Genomic DNA, 20,664 nt, shown 5'->3' with positions numbered 1-20,664 from the left:
TAATAAATTTAACTCATTTTGAGAAAACTGGATCAACCATTAAATTTTTTCAATTCCATTTTCAAAACTAGAACCCGATGATTTTTTTCGCGACCATTTCACTTTTGCTGTTCAATAGTGAAGTTTGCCTTCCTTTTTACAAAGGAAATGAAATGAAATTCATAAAAAAAACAATCAGCAAAAAAAAGAAAAATTTTTCATGAAAAAAAATATTGCGACCTATATAAGAGTCTGAACTACGTTTATCAACCCTCAAAAAGGTTGGAAGAAATTATCTCGTAGCGAAACACAACCGTGAACTATATGGATATAAAAACTGACTTGACGTTCAGAGCAAACTGAAACCTTAGCTATAGCTGCAATTCGATCCGTTGCAGTTAAAATGTAGCTTTTTATAAAAAAAAAACGTTTTTTAATTTTGCATAATTCTTGCAAAATTACTGCGTCAATTAATCAGGAAATATATACCTTCAATTTGTTTTTGCATCGGCGAAGAAGTGGCCTCAACGTATAGCCTAAATAGTTAAACATGAGAAAAAAAGTGTTCTCAAACCTGTTTTAATTATACTTACTCTCTCATTTCACAAATATCTGTGTAATTGAAAACATTCTTCTTGCATTAATCAGCGAAAACTCGCCGAATTCTGATGCTATCATCATTAAATGGATTACTTTTTGTTCGCACGTTTTTACAACTTATTGAATTTCCACTGCATTTTGAGCCGTACAAGCTTCTGCAGCACAAAAGTTTCAAAACTGCTGTTCTCAAACTCGAGTAAATTTGGATTGGAACTGATAAGGACCAAAATTAATTGAAACTTTATCAGTAATTCTATGATGCAATTTATTTAGCAAAAAGTTAAACAAAATCACACCCTTAAATAGTTTCAATGCGTTTGGTTCAAAATGAAGGGGCAAACTGTGTCAATTGTAAGTTTGTATATCAATTGAGCCTGTTTGCTTCATAAATTTTCAACAAAACGATTTGACCCGTTTGAAGGGTGATTTCAGTTCAACCTTTTGCAAAATCATAGAAATAGGCTGGTTAAATTTCAAACACTTCTTCCAAAGTTAGCCCAATTAAGAAAAACTTTATTGAAAATTTGTTTTAGTTCGATATATGCGATTTATTTATATCAGTGCTGTGACACTTCTTCAGCTCAAAATGCAGTGAAATTTCAATACATCGTGAAAATAAGTTCAACAGAAAATAATCCAAGTATATCATCGAAATTCGCCGAATTTTTGGTGCCTACTGCTAAAATAATTACTTAATTACCCAGCTATTTGTTAAATTCAAAAGGATTTTGAAAACATCCTGGAGTTAAATCTCATTCCAAAAGTAAAAAACGAAGTATTCTAACTCAATTCAGCATTTATTCAAAATCAAATCAATAAATATAACAACCATCAGGCCGTTGGAAAATGTTTACGAACTGTCAATGCATTGAGACATAACTGGAAATATGAAAGCATCAGATTGTGAATTGCAACTATTTTATGGCCAGCTCTTCTCTTGATATTGGAGAGAAAACTGAAGCAAACTGTAAATAAGTCAGACCGACACAACAAAAAATGCCCGCACTTAATGCCACTGACAGTCACATAATTAACTCAGAGGCGAAGCTATGCTTCGCAAACACTAGCAAGAAAACAACAAAAAGCAGCTCTATAAAGTTAAATAAAATGAGAAAAGGTTAAAATTAAACGTTTGCTGAGGCAGATTCGATCCTACGACTCGGAGATTCAGAGTCTTCTGTCCTCGCATCTGCACCACGGGCCCTTAACAATTTACTAATACTAACAAAAAATAAAGCATCAACACTTGCTAATATATTGCCAATGCGATGCAGCAAAACGGCATCCAAAACAAATACAAAATTTCGCATTTAATAATTAGGAATACCACAAACTGAAGGCATGCACGCTATCTTTGCATGTAAAATATTGGAAAGCAGAAAGCCAAATTATGTATAAATTATGGATTTCAAAAAAATTGAAAGCTATATTGAGTCGGACAGTTTCTGAATTCGAGTTTTAATTATTGTACTGTTGTTTGAAACAAATAGCTTTTTTCGGTTCATTTGATGAACTAAAAATGCATCATTTCTGTTACCTTATAACTAATCGAAGGTTAAAGCGCATTCTACCAAAAAGCCGTAAAGGTGCCACCAAAAAAATCAACAAAATTTGCGAATTAGGTTGGGAAAAAAGAAATAGTCGTACTATTACACTACGCTGGCTAGTGTAAAAAAAACAAAAAGAAACCAGTTTCATGTGCTCAATAAACAGTTCGCGAAGTCTGTGTCATGTTTTGCAGAGGCAGATTAAAGTTTTCAACAAGATCTCTCGCCGTCACACTTTCTCCAGGCGGTATTCCATGACCCTTTTCCAACCCGAGAGGGTTAGACTTCGTCACAGCTAAAATAGTCGGTTCCTTTCTTAAAACCGAGTCGATGTCTATTGACGAGAAATAGGCGACTGAGGCCGGTAGGTCGTGAATCCCGACTGACGCCGAAAAGAAGGCTCTAGTCCATAAATGGGCTATTTGAAGCACCCAACATGCTCTGTAGACATCTTCATCTGCCACTAAGTACCTCACTTCGTCATGTATACTCAAGGTAAACATCATCTTGACCCTAAAAAACAGAACGCGGGTTTCGATTGAAGTAAGTCTGAAGTTAATTCACATAAAGTAACACATTTTTGAAAAAATGAGATCCCTGAAAAATACTTCGATGGAAAACGAAAAGATTTCAAGATGCCACAAGATTGTTTCAATTGTTAATTTTAAAGTTTTCGTAAGACAATTTTAGTTTAGCCGAGCTGCTTTCTTTATAACAGTTTGCTACTTTCTATACAGCAATCTTACGCAGTAAAAACAACTTACGAATACTGAGCCTTGAGCGAGTCCACCGCCACTAATAACAAGTGTAGGAAATCGACAGCTGAGCTCTGTACTACCCAATTGATTCGACTGGGAAGTTCTGCCGACCCGCAATTTGGCGGTTGAAGTGCCCGAGTAATTAGACTGCCCAGGAAAGGAGTGCGTGGCTGCTCACTCGTGGCAATTCGCTCCAGTTTAGAAAACATGGCGCTCTCTGTGCCTCCCGTATACCTGCGATACATTTAAAAACCTTCAAATTTATGACTACTACTTTTGCAAAAACATGCGAAGATGACTACTTTTGCAAAGATGACTATTAGGTTTGCAATAACATAGGTTTCGGACAAAAAAGGTTGGAAACGTGTCAATCACGTTAAAATGCGCTTCGCACCAGTTGTGATACAAAACAAGAAAGCCGTAAATCGGAAAAAAATTCGAAAAAACTAGATCTAACAAAATGAATTAGGCTAGTTTTAAAACAAAAACATGCTTAGACAAAAGAAAATTTACAAAGAGAAAACCTTAGCAAAAACCCTTAAGACGACAAAAATTAACAAGACTGAAGACTTAAATTCCCTCGCCCTCAAAACACAACATCATCATCAGTTTGCACCATCCTCTTTGGTGAGGGTTGGTTCCACGTAACAGTAATTGTCGATAAACTGCTTCCATAATCGACGTTTTTGCGCCCTTCTGATTAATAACGTCAGTTTGAATATTCAAAACACAACACAACTTTATTTGATCAATTTTTTGCATTTGTGCTGCTGCAATTGAAAATTATTCTTCAGTGTCGCAAAATAATAAATTATAAAAATAAGGTTGCCATTGAAACGACTCAAAATTTGTTCACTATGCCGATAAAAGATCCGCCGACATCAGGCAGAATAAAGTTTTTAAGCCAAAAAAATACAAAAAAAGACAAAGATAGCCGTTACTGTGCGTGCAAGTAGCACAGAATGTTCCCGCCATTAGTCTTTAGAAAACTACGGTTTAGAGAGTGTTTTTTCCAAATTAGTGTAGTTTTTTTCAGCTTGGTGCGATAAAAGAATCTGACGTTAAAATATAAATTAGGCATATTAGACAGTTATAAATAATATAGGCAAATTGGACAACAATTTTTTTTAGAAAAATGACTAGAAAAACAAAAAATTGAAAAAAAAATTTCATAATTTTTTTTGCAGGAAATTTTTGAATTCTTTGAAGTTTTTGGTTCCCAAAATGAAGCTAATAAACTCCAAAAACTAGTTTTACTTGCTTAAAATTAAATTTTAAGGTCTTAAATTAGGCATAATTCAGCTTGTAACCCTGCTCGCTTGCTTTACTCGCCCAAATAAAAACCAAAAATCGAAAATTCTAAACCATTTTTTCCCGACACTGGGAAAACATTTCGGAATTTTTAATAGGTGGCTCGAATCATGACTGAAAAGGCTTAAATATGATATATCACTCAACCCAGTCCGATCATTATTTGTGGTACCGGATTTTGCGTGGAAAATAAAAAAGCAAAAAAAACTAAAACACCCGAATACAAAGTTTCTCCCCATATTCAAGGGTCGTAACTAAGTCAAGGCTAGTAAAATTACAAACAGCAGAAGTTAACAAAAATAGCAAACTGACAGTTAGAAAAAAGTAATCAAAGGAAGGAAACAGAAAAAAAACTAACTTATTTTATGGAAAAAACTTCAACTTTGGAATCTTAAAGAAATATATACCCTTCAAGCTCTTTTCTTTTGAATTTCACGAACAATTTATGATTGAAGCTTTCAGAAAAGCGGATCAATAGGCAGAGTTTTTATTGCAGGGGAATCTGATAACCAAATTCAACTTTCGAAATAGAACGTGATCGAACTTTAGAATTTGATCACGTTTTTCGTGGCCTTTACATTTTTGCTCTTCGATAACGGAGTTTGCCCTCCTTTTAACAAAGGAAAAGAAGTGAACTTAAAAAGAAGTGAACTTAAAAAGAAGTGAACTTAAAAAGAACTTAAGTCAATCCGCAAAAAATCAAAACTGCGCGTTTTATGATTTTGCTGGAAAAAAACACGAGAACTACATAAGAGTCCTCACTACAATCATTACTCTTCAAAACACTTAAGCAATTACAATGTAAATTACGTACAGAAAAAAAATTCTACGATGTGGCAACTGAGCCGACACAACATACGCAGACTAAGAATTAGCCGACAATTTCTTTTGAACAGGAATATTTCTGATTTGAAAAAAAAAAACAGGTTCTGTCAGATTCGAAGCCAGGGCCTTTGCCGTTCCAGGCGTATTCGTTATCTCCAGACCAAGTGTGCCGGAGACGTAAAAAAATTGAATTCGTTCTGAACTGAGCCCAAAATTATCCTTTCAAATTTTGATGACTCTGAACAAAGTTATTGACGGGAAAAAGGTCTAGTACCCGATTGCAATACCCTAGCTTAACGCAAGAGAAGCAATACAACAAAAACTGGGCCAATAAGTAATTTTTTTTCGCTGGGAATAAATAAAAACACAGCCAACTGACAGCTGGAAAAGAGTAATGAACGCAAAGAAACTGAAAAAAACGAGTTTTTTTTTTTAAATTTTCAACTTTTGAATCTCGGAAAAAAATATGGCCTTAAAACTCTTTAAATTTGCAAAAAAATATAAATTAATGGCACTTTTTTGATAACATGAACCCAACTTGAGAAAACTGGATCAACAGGTAAAGTTTTTATTCCGCTGGGAAATCTGATAATCGTGACCTTTACAATTCTGCAGTTCAATAGAGAGTTTGCCTTCCTTTTAACAATAGAAATACACTAACTTGAAAAGAAATCACAAGTCAAACTGCGAAAAATCAAAATTGAGCGTGAACAAATTTAAAGACTTTTTCCTAAAAAAAAAATCAGCAAGACCTATAAAAGAGTACTCACTACGTTCATTACTCTTAATTAAATCCAATTTTGAAACTTAATTTATTCCCAAAACTGAGTGGTTCTTGTATAAATTTTTTTCTGGAAAAAAAATCCCGCTAACCATTTTTTTTATTAATTGAAATTATAAGTAGCACGGGATAAAAAATGTTTGACTATTAGTAGCTTCGCAGATCCAGCAGAAAAAACGCTATTGAGCTGAATATCCTATCGAGTCCTGAAGAGCTATGCGATTTCTTCTCCATTTACATCGCTACTTCTCCAAATTCCACTTGCCCCATCCACTCACTCACTACATGTGTTTATAAAAACTTTGGCCCTTTTGCCGCTCAATAATTTTTCCTGAAAATAGCGAAAACATTGCTTGAATGTTTACCTCCTTAGTTATGCCTGCATTCCGCTCTTTTGTTAAAGAAGACGTATTTTGAATTCCACTTCCTAAAGCCTAATTGATGTGATAAACTTAAATAGTTTCATATAAATGGCTCCGATCAAACGCACGAATCGAGCAAATACAACTGCTGAACAAGATGTGTGTAACAAATGTTCTGAGACGATTGGTGGATGGATTTTCTGCTAATCGTGTAGGAAGTGGATGCATGACAAGTGTTGAGGAATATCACTAGAATCTTGGACAACACCTTGGATAAGGTTATTACTCCAAAGAACGAAGTTATTTTTATCTAATTTTACCGATAAACTTACTGAGAAATTTACTGAAATTGCTGGTACAGTTTCGAGCTCTGCTCAAACATACGCCGCAGTTGCTTCAACTCCTACTACTGTTCCTGCAATTTCTTCTCCTGTCGATAGTACTTGGACTCGTGAATTGAAAATTGATGGTATATCCGAAAACAGAGGTGATTTCAAATCGCAAACTGAATCTGATATTCACCATATTACTGCTATTTTGACTCACCTAGGTGAGGATTCTTTTGTTAAAGTTAAATTTTTCAAGCGCCTGGGAAAACGTATTGCTACCAGTACGCGCCCACGCACCTTACTTGTTAAATTTACTTCCCAATTTGACTGTGTCAAAGTTTTATCTAAAGCTTACAAACTGCAATCCTTTCGATCTCCCATTTACATTTTAAAATCTCTGTCTCCTACTGACCAAATCAAATTGCGTAAAATATTGAAACTGAGGACTGATGTTTCCACCAAAGACAACATTCCAAAGAGCGATCTCAAGATAAAAAACCCGAAAGTTTACCATAATAATGTGGAAATTCCGTTACCCGAATGACTAGCGGATTTGAGGTTGTGTCTTATCAACGCTCAAAGCTTGATAACAAGTACTCAACGTCTCAAGCTATGCAACTTTCTGCTTTCTAACAACATTGATTTACTGTTTATCACCGAAACCTGGCTCTATGATGAGATAGAGAATCACGAAATCTTCCCTGCTTCTGGCTATCACGTCCTCATGCGACTTGACAGAACTTCAGGAGCACATGGAGGAGTGCTTATTGCTGTCCGTGTGAGCCTGGAACTCAGTATTTTATCATCCTTTTCTGACTCTGATTTTTGCTGTTCTATCATTATTGATTTCCATAAAGCATTTTATTGTTTCTTATTGATTTACAATCCACCTCAAACTTTATTATTCAGAGTTGATTCTTCTGTGCTTGTTGAGGCTATGTTTAACCACCGTGATGAGGTTGTAAAATGTCTCGGTCGCAAAGTTGCGAAAGACCGAGTTGTTACGCAGTTCTCGGTGACATCAACCTTCCTGATGTCTGCTGGAGCTCACACACTGCTACTTGCTTCAAATTGTTGATTTCAGCACCATAGTTTCGGGCAACATCCTTGACTTGCTCTGCGTTTCAGATCCTCATCGATTCATAGTTTTTCGAGGTGCCACTGCTTATTCTGATCATTTTCCTGTTTTTGCGCATGTATTTTCCTGTATGATGTGGACAGTTTAACTCATTGGTGTACTCAGAATGGTCTTAAGATCAATAAAGACAAGTGCAAGTTTCACATTTTACTACAAAGCGATCTGTCACTTACTCAAAAAGTAGTCTTAATTCAGAAAGTTTCAGTCGGGCTATATCGCCCTTATACTCTATCTTGCATTCAAACTGTCATAATGAGTTCATTGACAAGTTCAACGAAACTGTTTATCAAGCACTTGATTCTTCATGTCGTAAAATTACGGCTCGCAGAAAAGATTTTCCGTTTTACTTCTCATCTCATTCTATTCATAATGCTAATAAACTGAGAACTATGAACAATTCGAATTGTTTTAATCCCCAATATCTGTCTCGTAGAGAATGATTTCTCAAACTCAGTTGAACTCGATAAAACTCTGCTGATTCAACGTTTTTCGCCGAATTCTTCCAAGCATGCTTTTATGTTTCTTAACCAAATTAAATCAACACAACCTGTCCCTACTAAACTTTTTTGGGGACGCAAACAGGTCGAGAGCGATGTTTTAATTAGTGAGACTTTCAATCAATATTTCGCTTCTGTTTATCAAGTATCTGAAAGTAGTCCTTCTGCTGGTGGTAGTTTGGCTGATTCGGAAATCAAACTTTCCGAAGTTGATGTCTCCCCCAGTATTGTTGGCGAGCTCCTAGCTAAATGCAAAGAGACTCGTTCTAAAGATAATATATCTGCATTCATTTATAAATCCTGTCACAGCATTCTTTCTCCGCTTGTTTCTTTCCTTTTCTTATCCATTATACAATCTTGTGTTTGGCCCGATTCCTGGAAAACTGTATTCATCACTCCTGTTTTCAAATCTGGTTCTCCTTATGATTTTACCAATTATCGGCCAGTTAGCATACTTCCTCCTCTTTCACTCATTTTCGAGCGTATTTTGTTCAATTATATTTACCTTCGAGTTCGATACAACATTTCGAATGCTCAGCATGGATTCCGCAAGAAGCGTTCCACCATAACGCAAACGCTCTCATATCTGGATGAAGTATATCACACTCATGATGCCAAAATTCCTTGCGCTGCCATGTATTTCAATTTTAGCAAAGCTTTCGATTCTGTCAGGCACGACATTGTACAGAAGTTTGCTGCTTTTGGTTTTGACGATATTTTTACCGCTCTTTTGATTTCTTATCTTTCAAACCGGTTTCAATGTGTTAAAGTTCGAACAAGCATTTCCACCACTTTACCAGTTACTAGTGGTGTACCTCAAGGGAGCGTACTAGGTCCTCTGCTTTTCCTATTGTTTATTAATGATCTTCCTGATATATTTAATCATTCAAACTGTTTTCTTTCCGCTGATGACTCAAAATTCATTTGTAAGACAAATTGCAGTGATTTACAGTCTGATGTGGACAGTTTAACTCATTGGTGTACTCAGAATGGTCTTAAGATCAATAAAGACAAGTGCAATTTCATTATATTCAATGGCAAATTTCCTGATTGTATTTTTGTTAACAACCAACCTGTTCATTCTATTAATTTACTCAAAGACCTTGGTCTGCTTGTTAGCTCTGATCTTACTTGGTCAGACCATATTAGTAAAAAACTTCTATCGAGCAATAAAAGCTTTCATTTTATCGAACGTTCTATTCCATATCACATTCCACTTTCTGCTAAACTCATGTTCATCAATACTTGTGTTAAAAGTATTTTATTGTATGCTAGTCCTGTGTGGTCTCCCTCTTTAACTATGTTAAGGAAGCTTGAGAACTTCAACAGGAAATGTCTTACCTGGGTTACAGGTCATTTACCTTATTTAAAGCAACTTTCTTTAACGAATTCGCTTCCCATATCCTTCACGCTTATATTTAACGACCTTATCCTTTTCCACAAAATGTTAAATGGCGACTCAGAACTCCCTTTTGCTGCGTATTATTATTTTAAGGTGACGACATCAAGATCCAGCGCGTTGATGACAGTGAAAACCGCAAGAAGATGGTCAACCGAGACGTTCTTCACCCACCGAACAGCACGTGCCGTGAACTACATGCTGAAAACAACGGAGATCGACTTTTTCACCTCTTTGCGCCGTTTTCGCAGTACCCTCAAAGACTTCTTACTAGAGCGCTCTAAACTCTTCAATCGTGAAAACTGATGCACTTGGTTTTTGAAGTGCCGTTGCTCTTTCTGTAGATCTTAGTTTTTTAACATATATTTGTTCATCTATTTATATAAATTTTGCCTTATTTTTAATAGGGGAATTAATTCTTTTTTTGTTTGTTGTTTGTTTAATAAAAATGAAGTAAGAGAAATCACAAAAACAAAATTTCTTAAGAAAAACGCGACCTAATTAAGTGAAAATTTACTTCGTTCAAAATCACTTTAAATAAACTTAGTTCATTTTACTAGAAAACAATTGCCAACAAACAGTTGGAAAGATTCAATAAACGCAACGAAACAAAAAAATACAGACTTGTTTTTTGAAAAAACTTCGTTTTTCAAATAGTAGAAAAAACATTTTTTATAATATATGGCCTCAAAGCTCTTTGAATTTCTTGGACAAAAATTAACTCATTAACTTGATAAAATTAACTCAATTTGAGAAAACTGGATTAATAGATAGAGTTCATATTTCGCAGGGAAATCTGATAATTAAATTCCATTTTAAAAATTAGAAGTTGATCACGTTTTTCCTGACCTAGACAAGTTTTTCTTGAAAAAAACCATCACGACCTATATAAGAGTCTGAACTACGTTCATCGACTCTTACAAATTAACCGAAGACAAAAGTTCCTCTCCCTTTTCAATGGTCGGAACAATCAGAAAATACTGCTTTACCTTTTGCGTTCCGCCAGCATTTGACTGACAGTCCAAGGTTGAACCTGCACATCACAACTGTGGGCCATCTGACTCACTAAGTTCGAGAAGAGATACATCACTTGAGCATCCAGTTCCAATTGAGCCGAAGTGAGGTTAACTCCCGACAAGAGCCCAATCATCTTGTAGTTCATCCTTCGAAACTTCTCAGAAGTCAACACTGCTTTCAGTTTGTCGCTTGAAAAGTTTGAGCTTCGCATTGTCGTGTTTAGAGACTGACAAATAGATTCAGTTTGATCAATTCTGAAGCCAACGATAAGACGTAATAGGCAGGAAGCCTCTAGAGATAGAACGATTCGCTCGGATCCTTTAGTCGCAGACAGAAGCCGGCGGGCTGATAGAAGAGCAGTTTTGGGATCCATAGAGGCGTTTTGTTCCAGAAACTGTTTGATGAATGACATTCCAGCGCCATATATTCTACCATAATTGACAACCTGTGAACACAAGCTTTTCTATTCTGTATTAAAATAATTGAAAAAGATATCACTGGATAACCTCCAAAAATACATCCAAAAAATAACAGAAATGGTCTTACGTTCCATATCTGCCAACATTTTTCAAAAATTATTACTTGTCGGTTTTGAATACTTAATAATTGAGTACGTGGTTAAACACAATTTAGCAATCTGGTGATGCTTAGAAAGATTCTTCAAACCAACCTTTGCTGCATCCCGGTCTAAATTGAGCTGCTTTGCTGTGAAGGAGTGAACATCCGTTCCTGACTTTTTGTCCCCTGCCACCACCATCCAGCCAAGCGGAGTAACCCCGTGACCTTTAACCCCGAGTCCAAACTCAATGTCCTTCACATCTCCTGAAGAGTCCCCAATCAAGGCTCCGATCCACATCTCTTCCGCATCCACATCCGCTCCCACAAACTTGAAGCCTTCGGGCGCTCTTAGCATAGATTTCAGTTCTCCACCGACACAGTTGGTTTGCGCATTAGTTGCAACTAACCAAGTATTCTCAGTTGCTCGCCTAGTCAGGGTTCCATGCACACACACTTTAGGAAGAATCCACCCTCGGCTGAAACATCAGAACAAATCACTCAAAACAATCTAAATTATGCGTAATTTTTAATGTTGCTCTTTCATTACTACTTCAGCGATTTAGAAAAAAATTACCTACCGCAAATTGTTGATCCCTTTTCCTGCGTCATGTCCACTCGGCGGAATAATCACATGCAGTTGCTCGTTGCATATTCGAGATCTGTTGCTCGTCCAGAACCGAGTGGCTTTTTCGGTGTCGATGAAGAACTTCAGAAACTCTTGGTGAGTGTCACTTGTCAAGGTGCCATTTTCCACCATGTGAATATAGTCGTGAGTAAAGGGAGTTCCCACATTCTGATTTCTTTTTCCTGAAGTAGTGCCATTAGAACACTTACTCGTTTTTTGAAATTGGGCATTTGCAATGCATCACATACAAGTAAATCACTCGCTGGTTATTTCTAGAATGCAAATTGTTTAAGTTTTCCGAGGTACTTAATTATCGGAAGCTTGTCATACTTGACTTAGCGCAAACATTAAGGACCCCTTTTATTGATTTCGGATTTCTCAGAAGGTGCAAACCGACTACGCAAGCTTAACAAAGAGACAGTTCAAAAAGTCTAATACAGAAAAAAATATATATGGCCTCTTTGAATTTCAATTATCTTTTATAATTGACTTTTTTAGATTAAATTAACGAAGTTTGAGAATACTCATCCATAAGTAAATTGTATTATTACGGCGGGAAAATTAAATACTAAAATTCTATAAAAAAAAACGTTCATCACGACCTAAATAAAAGTTTTCACTTCGCTCATGGACTCTTAAACATCCGATTAACCATCATTCCCGCGATCAGATACAATAAGTTATCGCCTAGCCAGTAACCCCTGCCCCTCCCATAATCTAGGACCTCTTGTTTTGGAGTTCACGACTAAACTAATACGCTAATAAACCAACTCACCTGACGCGTGTGGCATTTTGAGACACCTGAATAGTCCTTTTTCTGAATTTCCCAACCTTGAGAGGTCATCATCCGACAGTTTCACAGTCTTGTAACCAGACAAATTCTCGTCCAGATCTGGACGCCTTTTCGAACCTGGACTTAGCTCTTCTTTTAGGAAACACCAGCCCGAATGTCTGGTGTGGAACAAGGGACATGTTTTATATCTCATTTGCATCAAAATAGGAGTGATATGCATTTTGAGAGTGAGACTGACTCTCTCTTTTTCTGCATCAATCAAGGGCAACAACCAACTAGGACATTCGTTCCTGCCATTGCATGCACGCTGAAAAAAAAGAAACCAAATCGTATATTCATTTATGCCATTAAGTCTTTCTGACTGCTTACAACAAACAGTCAGATTCAGCATCTCATTAAAGGTCTAAACAATGCTGTATATCGTGCAACTTGCTCTAACAAAAACTTCCTGAATTAATGTGAATTCAAACTTCCCGTCGCAGGTGAAGCAAAAATTACAACTTACCATTAACGCTTCTTTGTTTTTCTTCGAGGTCAAATCGACCAGACTCCAATCCAGTTGTCTCAGCCAGATGTTCTTTTTGCTCTCCTCAGAAGTGTTAAAAGCCACAATGAGAGCCACGTCTTTTAACTTTCCCTCCAAACAATTTATCATATCATCCGCAGCCTCATTGCACACTTGCTTGTACTGTTTCCACAAACTATCCGCGGGGAGTCGCGAGTTTCCCATAAGAATAGATCCAGCAAATGTGACGGAATGCGGGTTATGATATCTGTACTGAGGATACAAATGTCGAAATAGTTTCCAAGTGGCCGAAACATCTTCGGCACAGTAACTCATCAATGTTTGAAAATTATCACGGATGTCTTGCAAGGATCCGGAAACAAAAATGTTTCTCAGCTGTGATTTCTGTCCCAAATGCAGAGGAAATTTACCACAGTGTAGTCTGTAGACATCAACTAAGTTGGCTTTACTGCATTTATTTGTCCACTCCCACTTGTCGATCAAAGTCATGTCTCCCATTTGATTCTCTCGTGAACCTCCCGTCTTTGCTGCTTTCGGTTTCCTCGTTGTTGATTCAGTTTTATTCATACTGTTCCGACTGGCGATTAAGTTCATTTGTATCTAAGCACTTTTTCTACTAGAATTCAGTTTGAATTAGGTATCATAGCAACTGAATTAGGAAATTTGGAAATGTCTCAACGAATTGAAGAAAACCAAAAAAAAAAAAACGATTGAATAATTTTTAAAATACATGGCCTTGAGTTCAAGAAAATTTTATGTTGATTTTTTTTGCAAAGCTAATGCAATTTTAGGAAACTGCGTCAATAATAATATTTCATTAGGCCCCTGAGCATTCTGAAAATAAAATTTTATCGCGCCATTTCTACTTTTGTTATTGGAGAGCGAAATTTGCCTTCCTTCTAGCGAATCAATTAGACTTAACTCGGAAAATTCGTATTTCAAACCGCAAAAAAATTCAACTTTGAAAAATTCAAGGTTTAGCTTGAACAATTTTTCAGATTATTACTGAAAAAGCCTAAAAAGACCATGATAGCCCTTTGCTATGCAAGTAGCACAAAATTATGCAGTGAATCAATTAAAAAGCACGCAAAAAATAAATCGATTGGAAGGTGTACAATTAGATAATAATAAGCTAAAAGGCGTTAAACATTGATGACATATCCAACACACAGTTGGAAAACAGCCAATGAACGTAAGCAGACAGAAAAAATGCTGGCTTGTTTTTTAAAATCTCAACTTTCGAACTTCAAAGAAAAAAATCGATGGCCGTACAACTCTTTCGAGAATAATTAATGACTGCACTTTTTTGATAAAACTAACCAAATGTATGAAGTTATTAGAGTATTTGTTGATTTTTTTTCTGAAAAAAAAACAAAAATAATACGAGTCTTTACTACGTTCATCGATTTTATTGATTTAAATGACTCCTGCATTGCATACCAAAGCTTCATTTCAAATCTTTTGAACATAGTTAATAGGTGGTTGAAAAAAATGTAAAAGAACGTTTTTCGTGACATTTACACTTTTGCTGTTCGATAGTGCAGTTTGCCTTCATTGAACAAAAAAAGTCAAACCGCGAAAAATTAAATTTGAGCGTGAACAAATTTTAAAACTATTTCCCGAAAAACAAAAAAAAATCCTCAAACCTATATAAAAGTCTGAATTACGTTCATCAGCTCTTAAAAGTCACGTTTAAACGCAGGAGAATTGGATAGCCAACTCATCCTCTCACTCATAAGACTCTCCTCTCGTTTTTCAGACGTATAAATTAGTCTCAAAAACGCGAAAATTTAGACCAATTTTCTTGATACTGAGACTTTTTTAATTTTTGGAACAACTGTGTGACACCCTTCACGAGATTTTTTTGAGGTACCTTCAATTGGGAGATAAACTCACCCTATGCCATAGTTCTTTCCGTCACTTCTTGACGTGGTCGAATCAAAAATCAACGAGACCTAAACAAGTGTCATCCCTTCGTTCATTGACACTTAATAAACAGATCTGGCATTGATTAGATCTAGATATGAACACTTCAATACTTCAAACACAGAAGCAAAGCGGAGCTTCGCACCACTTGCAATACAATAAAAAACGAACAGCAGCTACCCGAAAAAAAAATTGGACAAAAGTCTAGAACAAAATTGCCAGTAGTGTTTAATAGATATTGAAAAATAACATCATCAAGCGGCAACTGAGCAAACAACTGTAAAAAATATATCGAAACTCGTCACCCTCCCTTCAAGAACACAAATGCATGAAAAGCATTTTGGCCCTTCAAACGACAAATTCTGAGGCAACTAAATAGATCTATCATCAATCAAAAGCATTTAAGCCTAAGAAAACTTGAATTAAAAAAAAACTAGGACAGTGAGCGAAAAAAATGCGGCCATTTTAACTGCAGACATGAGCAAAAAATATCCATTGCCGGTCATTCTATCAGAACAGACATGCCAACTGATATAACTGATATTGTTATACTAGTTGTCACCCCGAAAAAAGTGTATATTCCGATTTGATAACGCTTGCTGATTGCAAGCGTAGATATATAAAATATGATTCTTAAAGAAACATTTTTGAAAAATATTTAGAACACGTTTTTTCAAGTAATTATAATTTCATGAGCAGTTTTCTTTTTTTTCCGATTTCTTCTTTTTATTTCATTTTTAAAAAATTTTTGATGCAGTTTTTCTTTTTATTTTATCTGAATGCAGTTTTCTTCTTCAGATTTTTGTTCAATTATATTAGTCTTAGTAGGCTTGACTGCAAAAAAATCACAGCAAATCAAAGGAAAAGAATCAAATTTGAATATTTAAATCTTATTTAAGTCTTTGTTAGGTTCAAACTAAAGAATAACATTTATATTTACCTGAGTGACACCACACACGGCCTGGTGCATTGCCATGGTGTCCAGATATGTTTTATCACTTGTCACTCCTTCTGAGAGAAACCTCTCTGCATCTGCATACTCGCTTTGGATATACTGCCTATCAAAAGCCACATTGTGCCCCACAATTACAGGTCCCCGACTGCCATTGCTTTTCTTTGAGTCGTCGGATGACTGGATTGGAATAAGGAAGTCAAACACTTTCTCAGGATTGAACTGGTCTGTGATATCGTGACGCCATAAGGCCGGACTAAAAGTTTTCATCTCTTAACGATAATAGAAAACATATCAACAGGCAATTGGAAAACAGTCATTGAATGCAAGGAACAGAATTTCGAAGTTTAAAAAATGTCCTGAAAGCTCTTTGAATTTTTATCAAAACTAATGATTGACACTTTCAGATTAAAATAAATCAATGTGAAAAAACTGGATCAATAGGTAAAATTTTTACAATAGTGAACAAAATTAAGCGCAAATTCACGTTTTTACTCTCTAAAACACCTGCTTTCAATGTCCATTTTCGACAACGTTTACTTCAACTTTTTGCTAAATTTTTACATAGACCAAGAGCAAATGATTAGAGCTACCGTCTCTGAAACTATCAATATTGGGTTTCTGAGACTCAGCAGTGTAGTAGGGTAGGGGTCTGGAAATGCCAGTTTTCCTCATCTGCACTAAGTTTTTTTTACTTTGCGTGAAAACGTAGGAAATGTCCGAGTAAAGTTTAGTGAAGTTTTCACACTGATTATTTCCATTTTCTCGCTGAGAATGTTTCACGTCGCTTGAACAACTTTTTTACTCTGCTATTTCAAGAAAGAATGCAAAACTTAGAGCAGATGAGGAAAACTGTCATTTTCAGACCCGGATTACATTTGTGAGTCACGGAAACCAAATACTGATAGTTTTAAAGACGGTAGCTCTAATTATTTGCTCTTGATCTATGTCAGAAAATCTCAGAAAATCGAAGTGAGTAGAAGAGAGTAATTTTAAAGAGTAAAAATCTGAATTTGCGTTTACTTTTGTCCACTACTGTATTCCGCTGTGAAATCTGAAAAATCTAATCTACTTGCATAATAAGAAGTCAATTAATTTTTTCGTGTCTTTTACACTTTCGCTGTTCCATAGCGGAGTTTGTCGTTTTTCAAACAAAGGAAATGAATTGATTTAAAAAGAAAGGCTCTTTTTCCTTCCCCCCCCCCCCATCTGCAGTTTTTAGATAGTAAAGTTACTGTTCACATTGTCCGATCGTTATTAAAATTGACATGCGGACTAATTAAGCTATGCCAAACATATTTGGTCTCCATAATTAACCTTGTAAAACCACTCGTTACACCATAAAGTTGATGGTCGTGTGAGGTGGGGGGAAAAAGAAAAAGAGCCAAAAGAAATCATAACTCAAATCGCGAAAAATCAAATTTGAGCGTGATCAACTTGAAAGATTTTTCCTGAAAAAAATGATCACGACCTATATAACAGTCTTCACAACATTCATCGAATGTAAAAACGATGTCAGGAAAGAAAAGGCCTTTTCAAATTCATTTTTCTTTTCTTGGTTCAAATTTTTAAGTGCAGAAAAATTCAAAATTGAACAGCTTTTTCAATATCAAGAATTTTTCGTGTTAAGGAAAATTAAATTAAAGATTTGATATTTGGATGGGATACTAGGATACCTCTGATGTTAAGTGCAACGCTACTTCTCGGAGAGCGTTCAATAAACTGCTGTTGGAAAAAAAATGAAAAACGAGCTTAAATATAAAAAAATCCGTGCGAGAAGCACTGAATGTTCTGTATATCACAGAAACAACTTCAAACTTTCAAACAAAACAAAGCTTCTATACAATTTTCGCATTCCAATATTTTTGGGTAATTTCTGAGCTTCAAATTTGCTCAAGCCATATTTTTAAAGTTCGCTAAAAAAAACTGAGAAATGCGCAAGTTTGTAGCCAGAAATCAGGCTTGCTTAAAAGCGGAACGTTTTTCATAATGTTTATTGAAAATAATCGAACTAAGTTATCTATGTCATGTGGTGACAGTTTAGAATCCAGCTTTGCCTTGGACTGACTCGCTGATTGAGACATTCATTTTTTCTAGTCTTCATGGAGATCAATAGTCTACTAGTAATAGATATCGTAGTCTACTAATAACAGAAGTATCATCACGATTTCAAAAATCTTGCGTTGAACTCTTTTCTTTTTACTTTAAACCTTTAACTGGTCATTTCTTTTAATCATGCGCAGTCCAATTCAAATCTTGCTTATTTTGGGATTTTATTTACATTTTGAGCATCTTAACTTTAACTTTACAGGTATAGTTTACAATAAACTAATTAACTTTACAGGTATTATATTGGAAAACATACAGCCAAATTAAGTATAAATTAAGCATTTAAAAAAAAGACATCGAGTCGAGTTGGAAAGATGCGAGATTTTGCGTTGGAATGCAGTTTTCATTTTTGTAATTTTTCAAAACAATTAGCTTTTTTCGGTTCATTTGAGGAGTTAAAAATGAATCAACGGTATTAACTTGTAACTCACCGAATGTCAAAGCACATACTATCAAAAAAGCCTCCAAAATTGGTACCAATATTTCCGACATAGGTTGAAAAAAAGAATACTCGCACTATTTACACTGCGTTCGCAAGTGTACTAACACATGTCCGGCAGTTAAAACAAAATTTATTTGAACCTTTTTTTGCTGACCTATTCCAAGAATACCATCTCTGAGTTAACGGAGCGTATGCAGTTGCCATAACTGGATAATATTGCGACGTAGCAACATTAACCTCAACGTCAAAGATGAGAAATTCTTCGTTTCCGGGGTTCTTAGCACTATATGTATTTCTGTCATAACAGGTCCATCCAGTCGAACCACTCCATGAATCTGGCCGGGTTCCGTGAAATTGCTGCGCAAGACACCGGTTAATCCGACTTTCAACTGAGCTGATTAAATTTTCACCCATGAACTCAAAATGCTCGAGAATAGACTTTCCATGGACTTGCGGTAGAAACAACTCCGCGAAAGGTTTCTCGATATCGCTTTCAGTAGAACCCGGTTCATTTTCCAAACCTGAAGTTTTTAAAGCAGCTTGAGTGACGCTTTTTTCCCAGTTCAAGCGTTCGTGGCTACTCAACTCATCAGTTTTGAAAACTCTTTGTCTGGTATGCTCGGGCAGCATAGCAATGCTCAACTTTGAAAAATACATTTTGCTTTCCACGAGGTTCAGACACTGGCAGCAAAGAAAATTGCGAAACTGTTTTATCATTGCTCATAATTCTTGACTGTGTTTTCTGACTCCATATGAACGTCGAAACACTAAACCCTCAAGGGTAATTGTCTGAAAAGAGAGCAATCATTTAGCGAAACGCCACTTTTCGTTAGAAACAAATAATGATAAGAGAACTGCTTCAGATCCAAAAAAAAACAACAACACGAGGTTTCAGTAACCATACTAAGATCAGTTCATCCATCCCCGAGGAGCGGAGCTTCCCGAAATTGCGATACAACATGAACAATGAACATAGCATGAAAAATTCACCGATAGTAACGAGACGAAAGCCGCTAGGTCTAACAAATTCTATACAAAACGTATATCTGAAAAAAAAACATATATAAGTTTGTCACCCTTTGTCTTGCATGACGATGACTTTGTTTGGAGGAATGCATGCCAAGTTAGGCAAAAACGAGTGTAAACTTAGAGATTAGGGTCCAGAAGAACAGGCCGCAATTGTTACATCAGATATTATCATGGCAACCGAACTTACTACACTTAGTCTTTCATCATTTCACCGTCAATAAACACTTGGAATTTCCTTAATTGTGGAGAATTAGAGGAAAGTTTTGAGTGAAAGAAAATAAAGACAATCAGATGAATGTCAATACAGTCAATCAGATTTGTACCATTGGCCCAAAGATTACACAGCGACGGAAAAAAGAAACAACCACTATTGACGAATGGCTGACGTCAGATACCTAAATTCTATGTCTTTTTTAACCGTATTCACCTACTCAGTTAGTTTTAGTCTAATATAGAGAATCGCAACAATTTTGGGGAAAAGTCAAAGTTAAAACTTGAACTTATTTAAGATTTTACGATGTCTGAGAACTGACATCAATACTTACCGATAACGACCCTAAGACAAGCGACTTGTCCGGCGGTAGAATTCGTCGAACGCCGCTGTCAAGCTTATATGATATGTATATAGAAACGGATCCGAGACTAACTATAATCTCGCACAGCAAATAATAGCGATGTTTATGGGGACAAAGAGAAAAGCTTAAATTTTTTCATGAAATTGCTTACCACACTATAATAACTGAATCTTACCCTTAAAGAAATGTACATCGGAACGAACCTCTGTAAAAATAACTGAATAATTAGGACAACTTTAGCGCGTTTTGTAATTAAAATTGTTAATTAATTTAAATATTGAAATTTGTTGACTTCCTACTTAGCCGTTGCACAAACACTCCCTTAGTGATACCCGGGTTGTAATATAGTGGCGCTAAAAAAACAATAGTCAGGAAGAACGATTGAGATTCAGAAAAAAAAACGAATTGATTTCAAACTGTCGAGCATGACGGAAAATCATTTGAAAAATCAAACACCTTCAAACACGGTTAACACCGGCTCATGGAGAAAACCAAGAAAACTGGACAGAAAACGGATCGAAATTCCGTTGGCATTGTTTACTGTTTTCGGTTGTAAACTCTCTTAAGTTATTTTGAACACCAAACA

The 20,664-nt window shown here is 35.8% G+C and overlaps 1 protein-coding gene across 2 annotated transcripts; it reads right to left on the bottom strand.

Annotated features, from left to right (window-relative positions):
• Positions 1-2,161: 2,161 nt before the first annotated feature.
• On the bottom strand, positions 2,162-19,485 carry LOC134847716 (DNA polymerase subunit gamma-1-like). Of its 2 annotated transcripts, none has more exons than XM_063864901.1 (9): positions 18,629-19,485; positions 15,912-16,179; positions 13,025-13,645; positions 12,502-12,826; positions 11,680-11,908; positions 11,214-11,577; positions 10,516-10,988; positions 2,891-3,118; positions 2,162-2,639 (listed from the first exon to the last, which is right to left on the bottom strand). In XM_063864901.1, exons 1-9 carry the CDS (start codon positions 19,189-19,191, stop codon positions 2,282-2,284), a joined length of 3,429 nt encoding a protein of 1,142 aa, XP_063720971.1. In that variant the 5' UTR covers positions 19,192-19,485; the 3' UTR covers positions 2,162-2,281. The 2 variants fall into 2 exon arrangements, with proteins under 2 accessions (XP_063720971.1, XP_063720972.1); XM_063864902.1 differs by having other exon boundaries at positions 2,163-2,639; positions 18,712-18,890.
• Between the last annotated feature and the right edge of the window lie 1,179 nt (positions 19,486-20,664).

This window comes from Symsagittifera roscoffensis, chromosome 6 (genome assembly GCF_963678635.1).
Source record: "Symsagittifera roscoffensis chromosome 6, txSymRosc1.1, whole genome shotgun sequence".
Classification (NCBI taxonomy): Eukaryota; Metazoa; Xenacoelomorpha; order Acoela; family Convolutidae; genus Symsagittifera; species Symsagittifera roscoffensis.
Note: the sequence above shows the minus strand (reverse complement) of the source record. Positions and strands in the feature narration are given on the sequence as shown.

Bases quoted from the DNA above. Each gene is read 5' to 3' on its own strand.
- LOC134847716 (XM_063864901.1), bottom strand. From the start codon at position 19,191: ATGATAAAACAGTTTCGCAATTTTCTTTGCTGCCAGTGTCTGAACCTC. The intron at 13,646-15,911 runs GTAAATATAAAT...AAAAGTGCTTAG, and splicing joins CCGTGTGTGGTGTCACTCAG to ATACAAATGAACTTAATCGC. The intron at 3,119-10,515 runs GTAAAGCAGTAT...AATGTATCGCAG, and splicing joins ATGCTGGCGGAACGCAAAAG to GTATACGGGAGGCACAGAGA.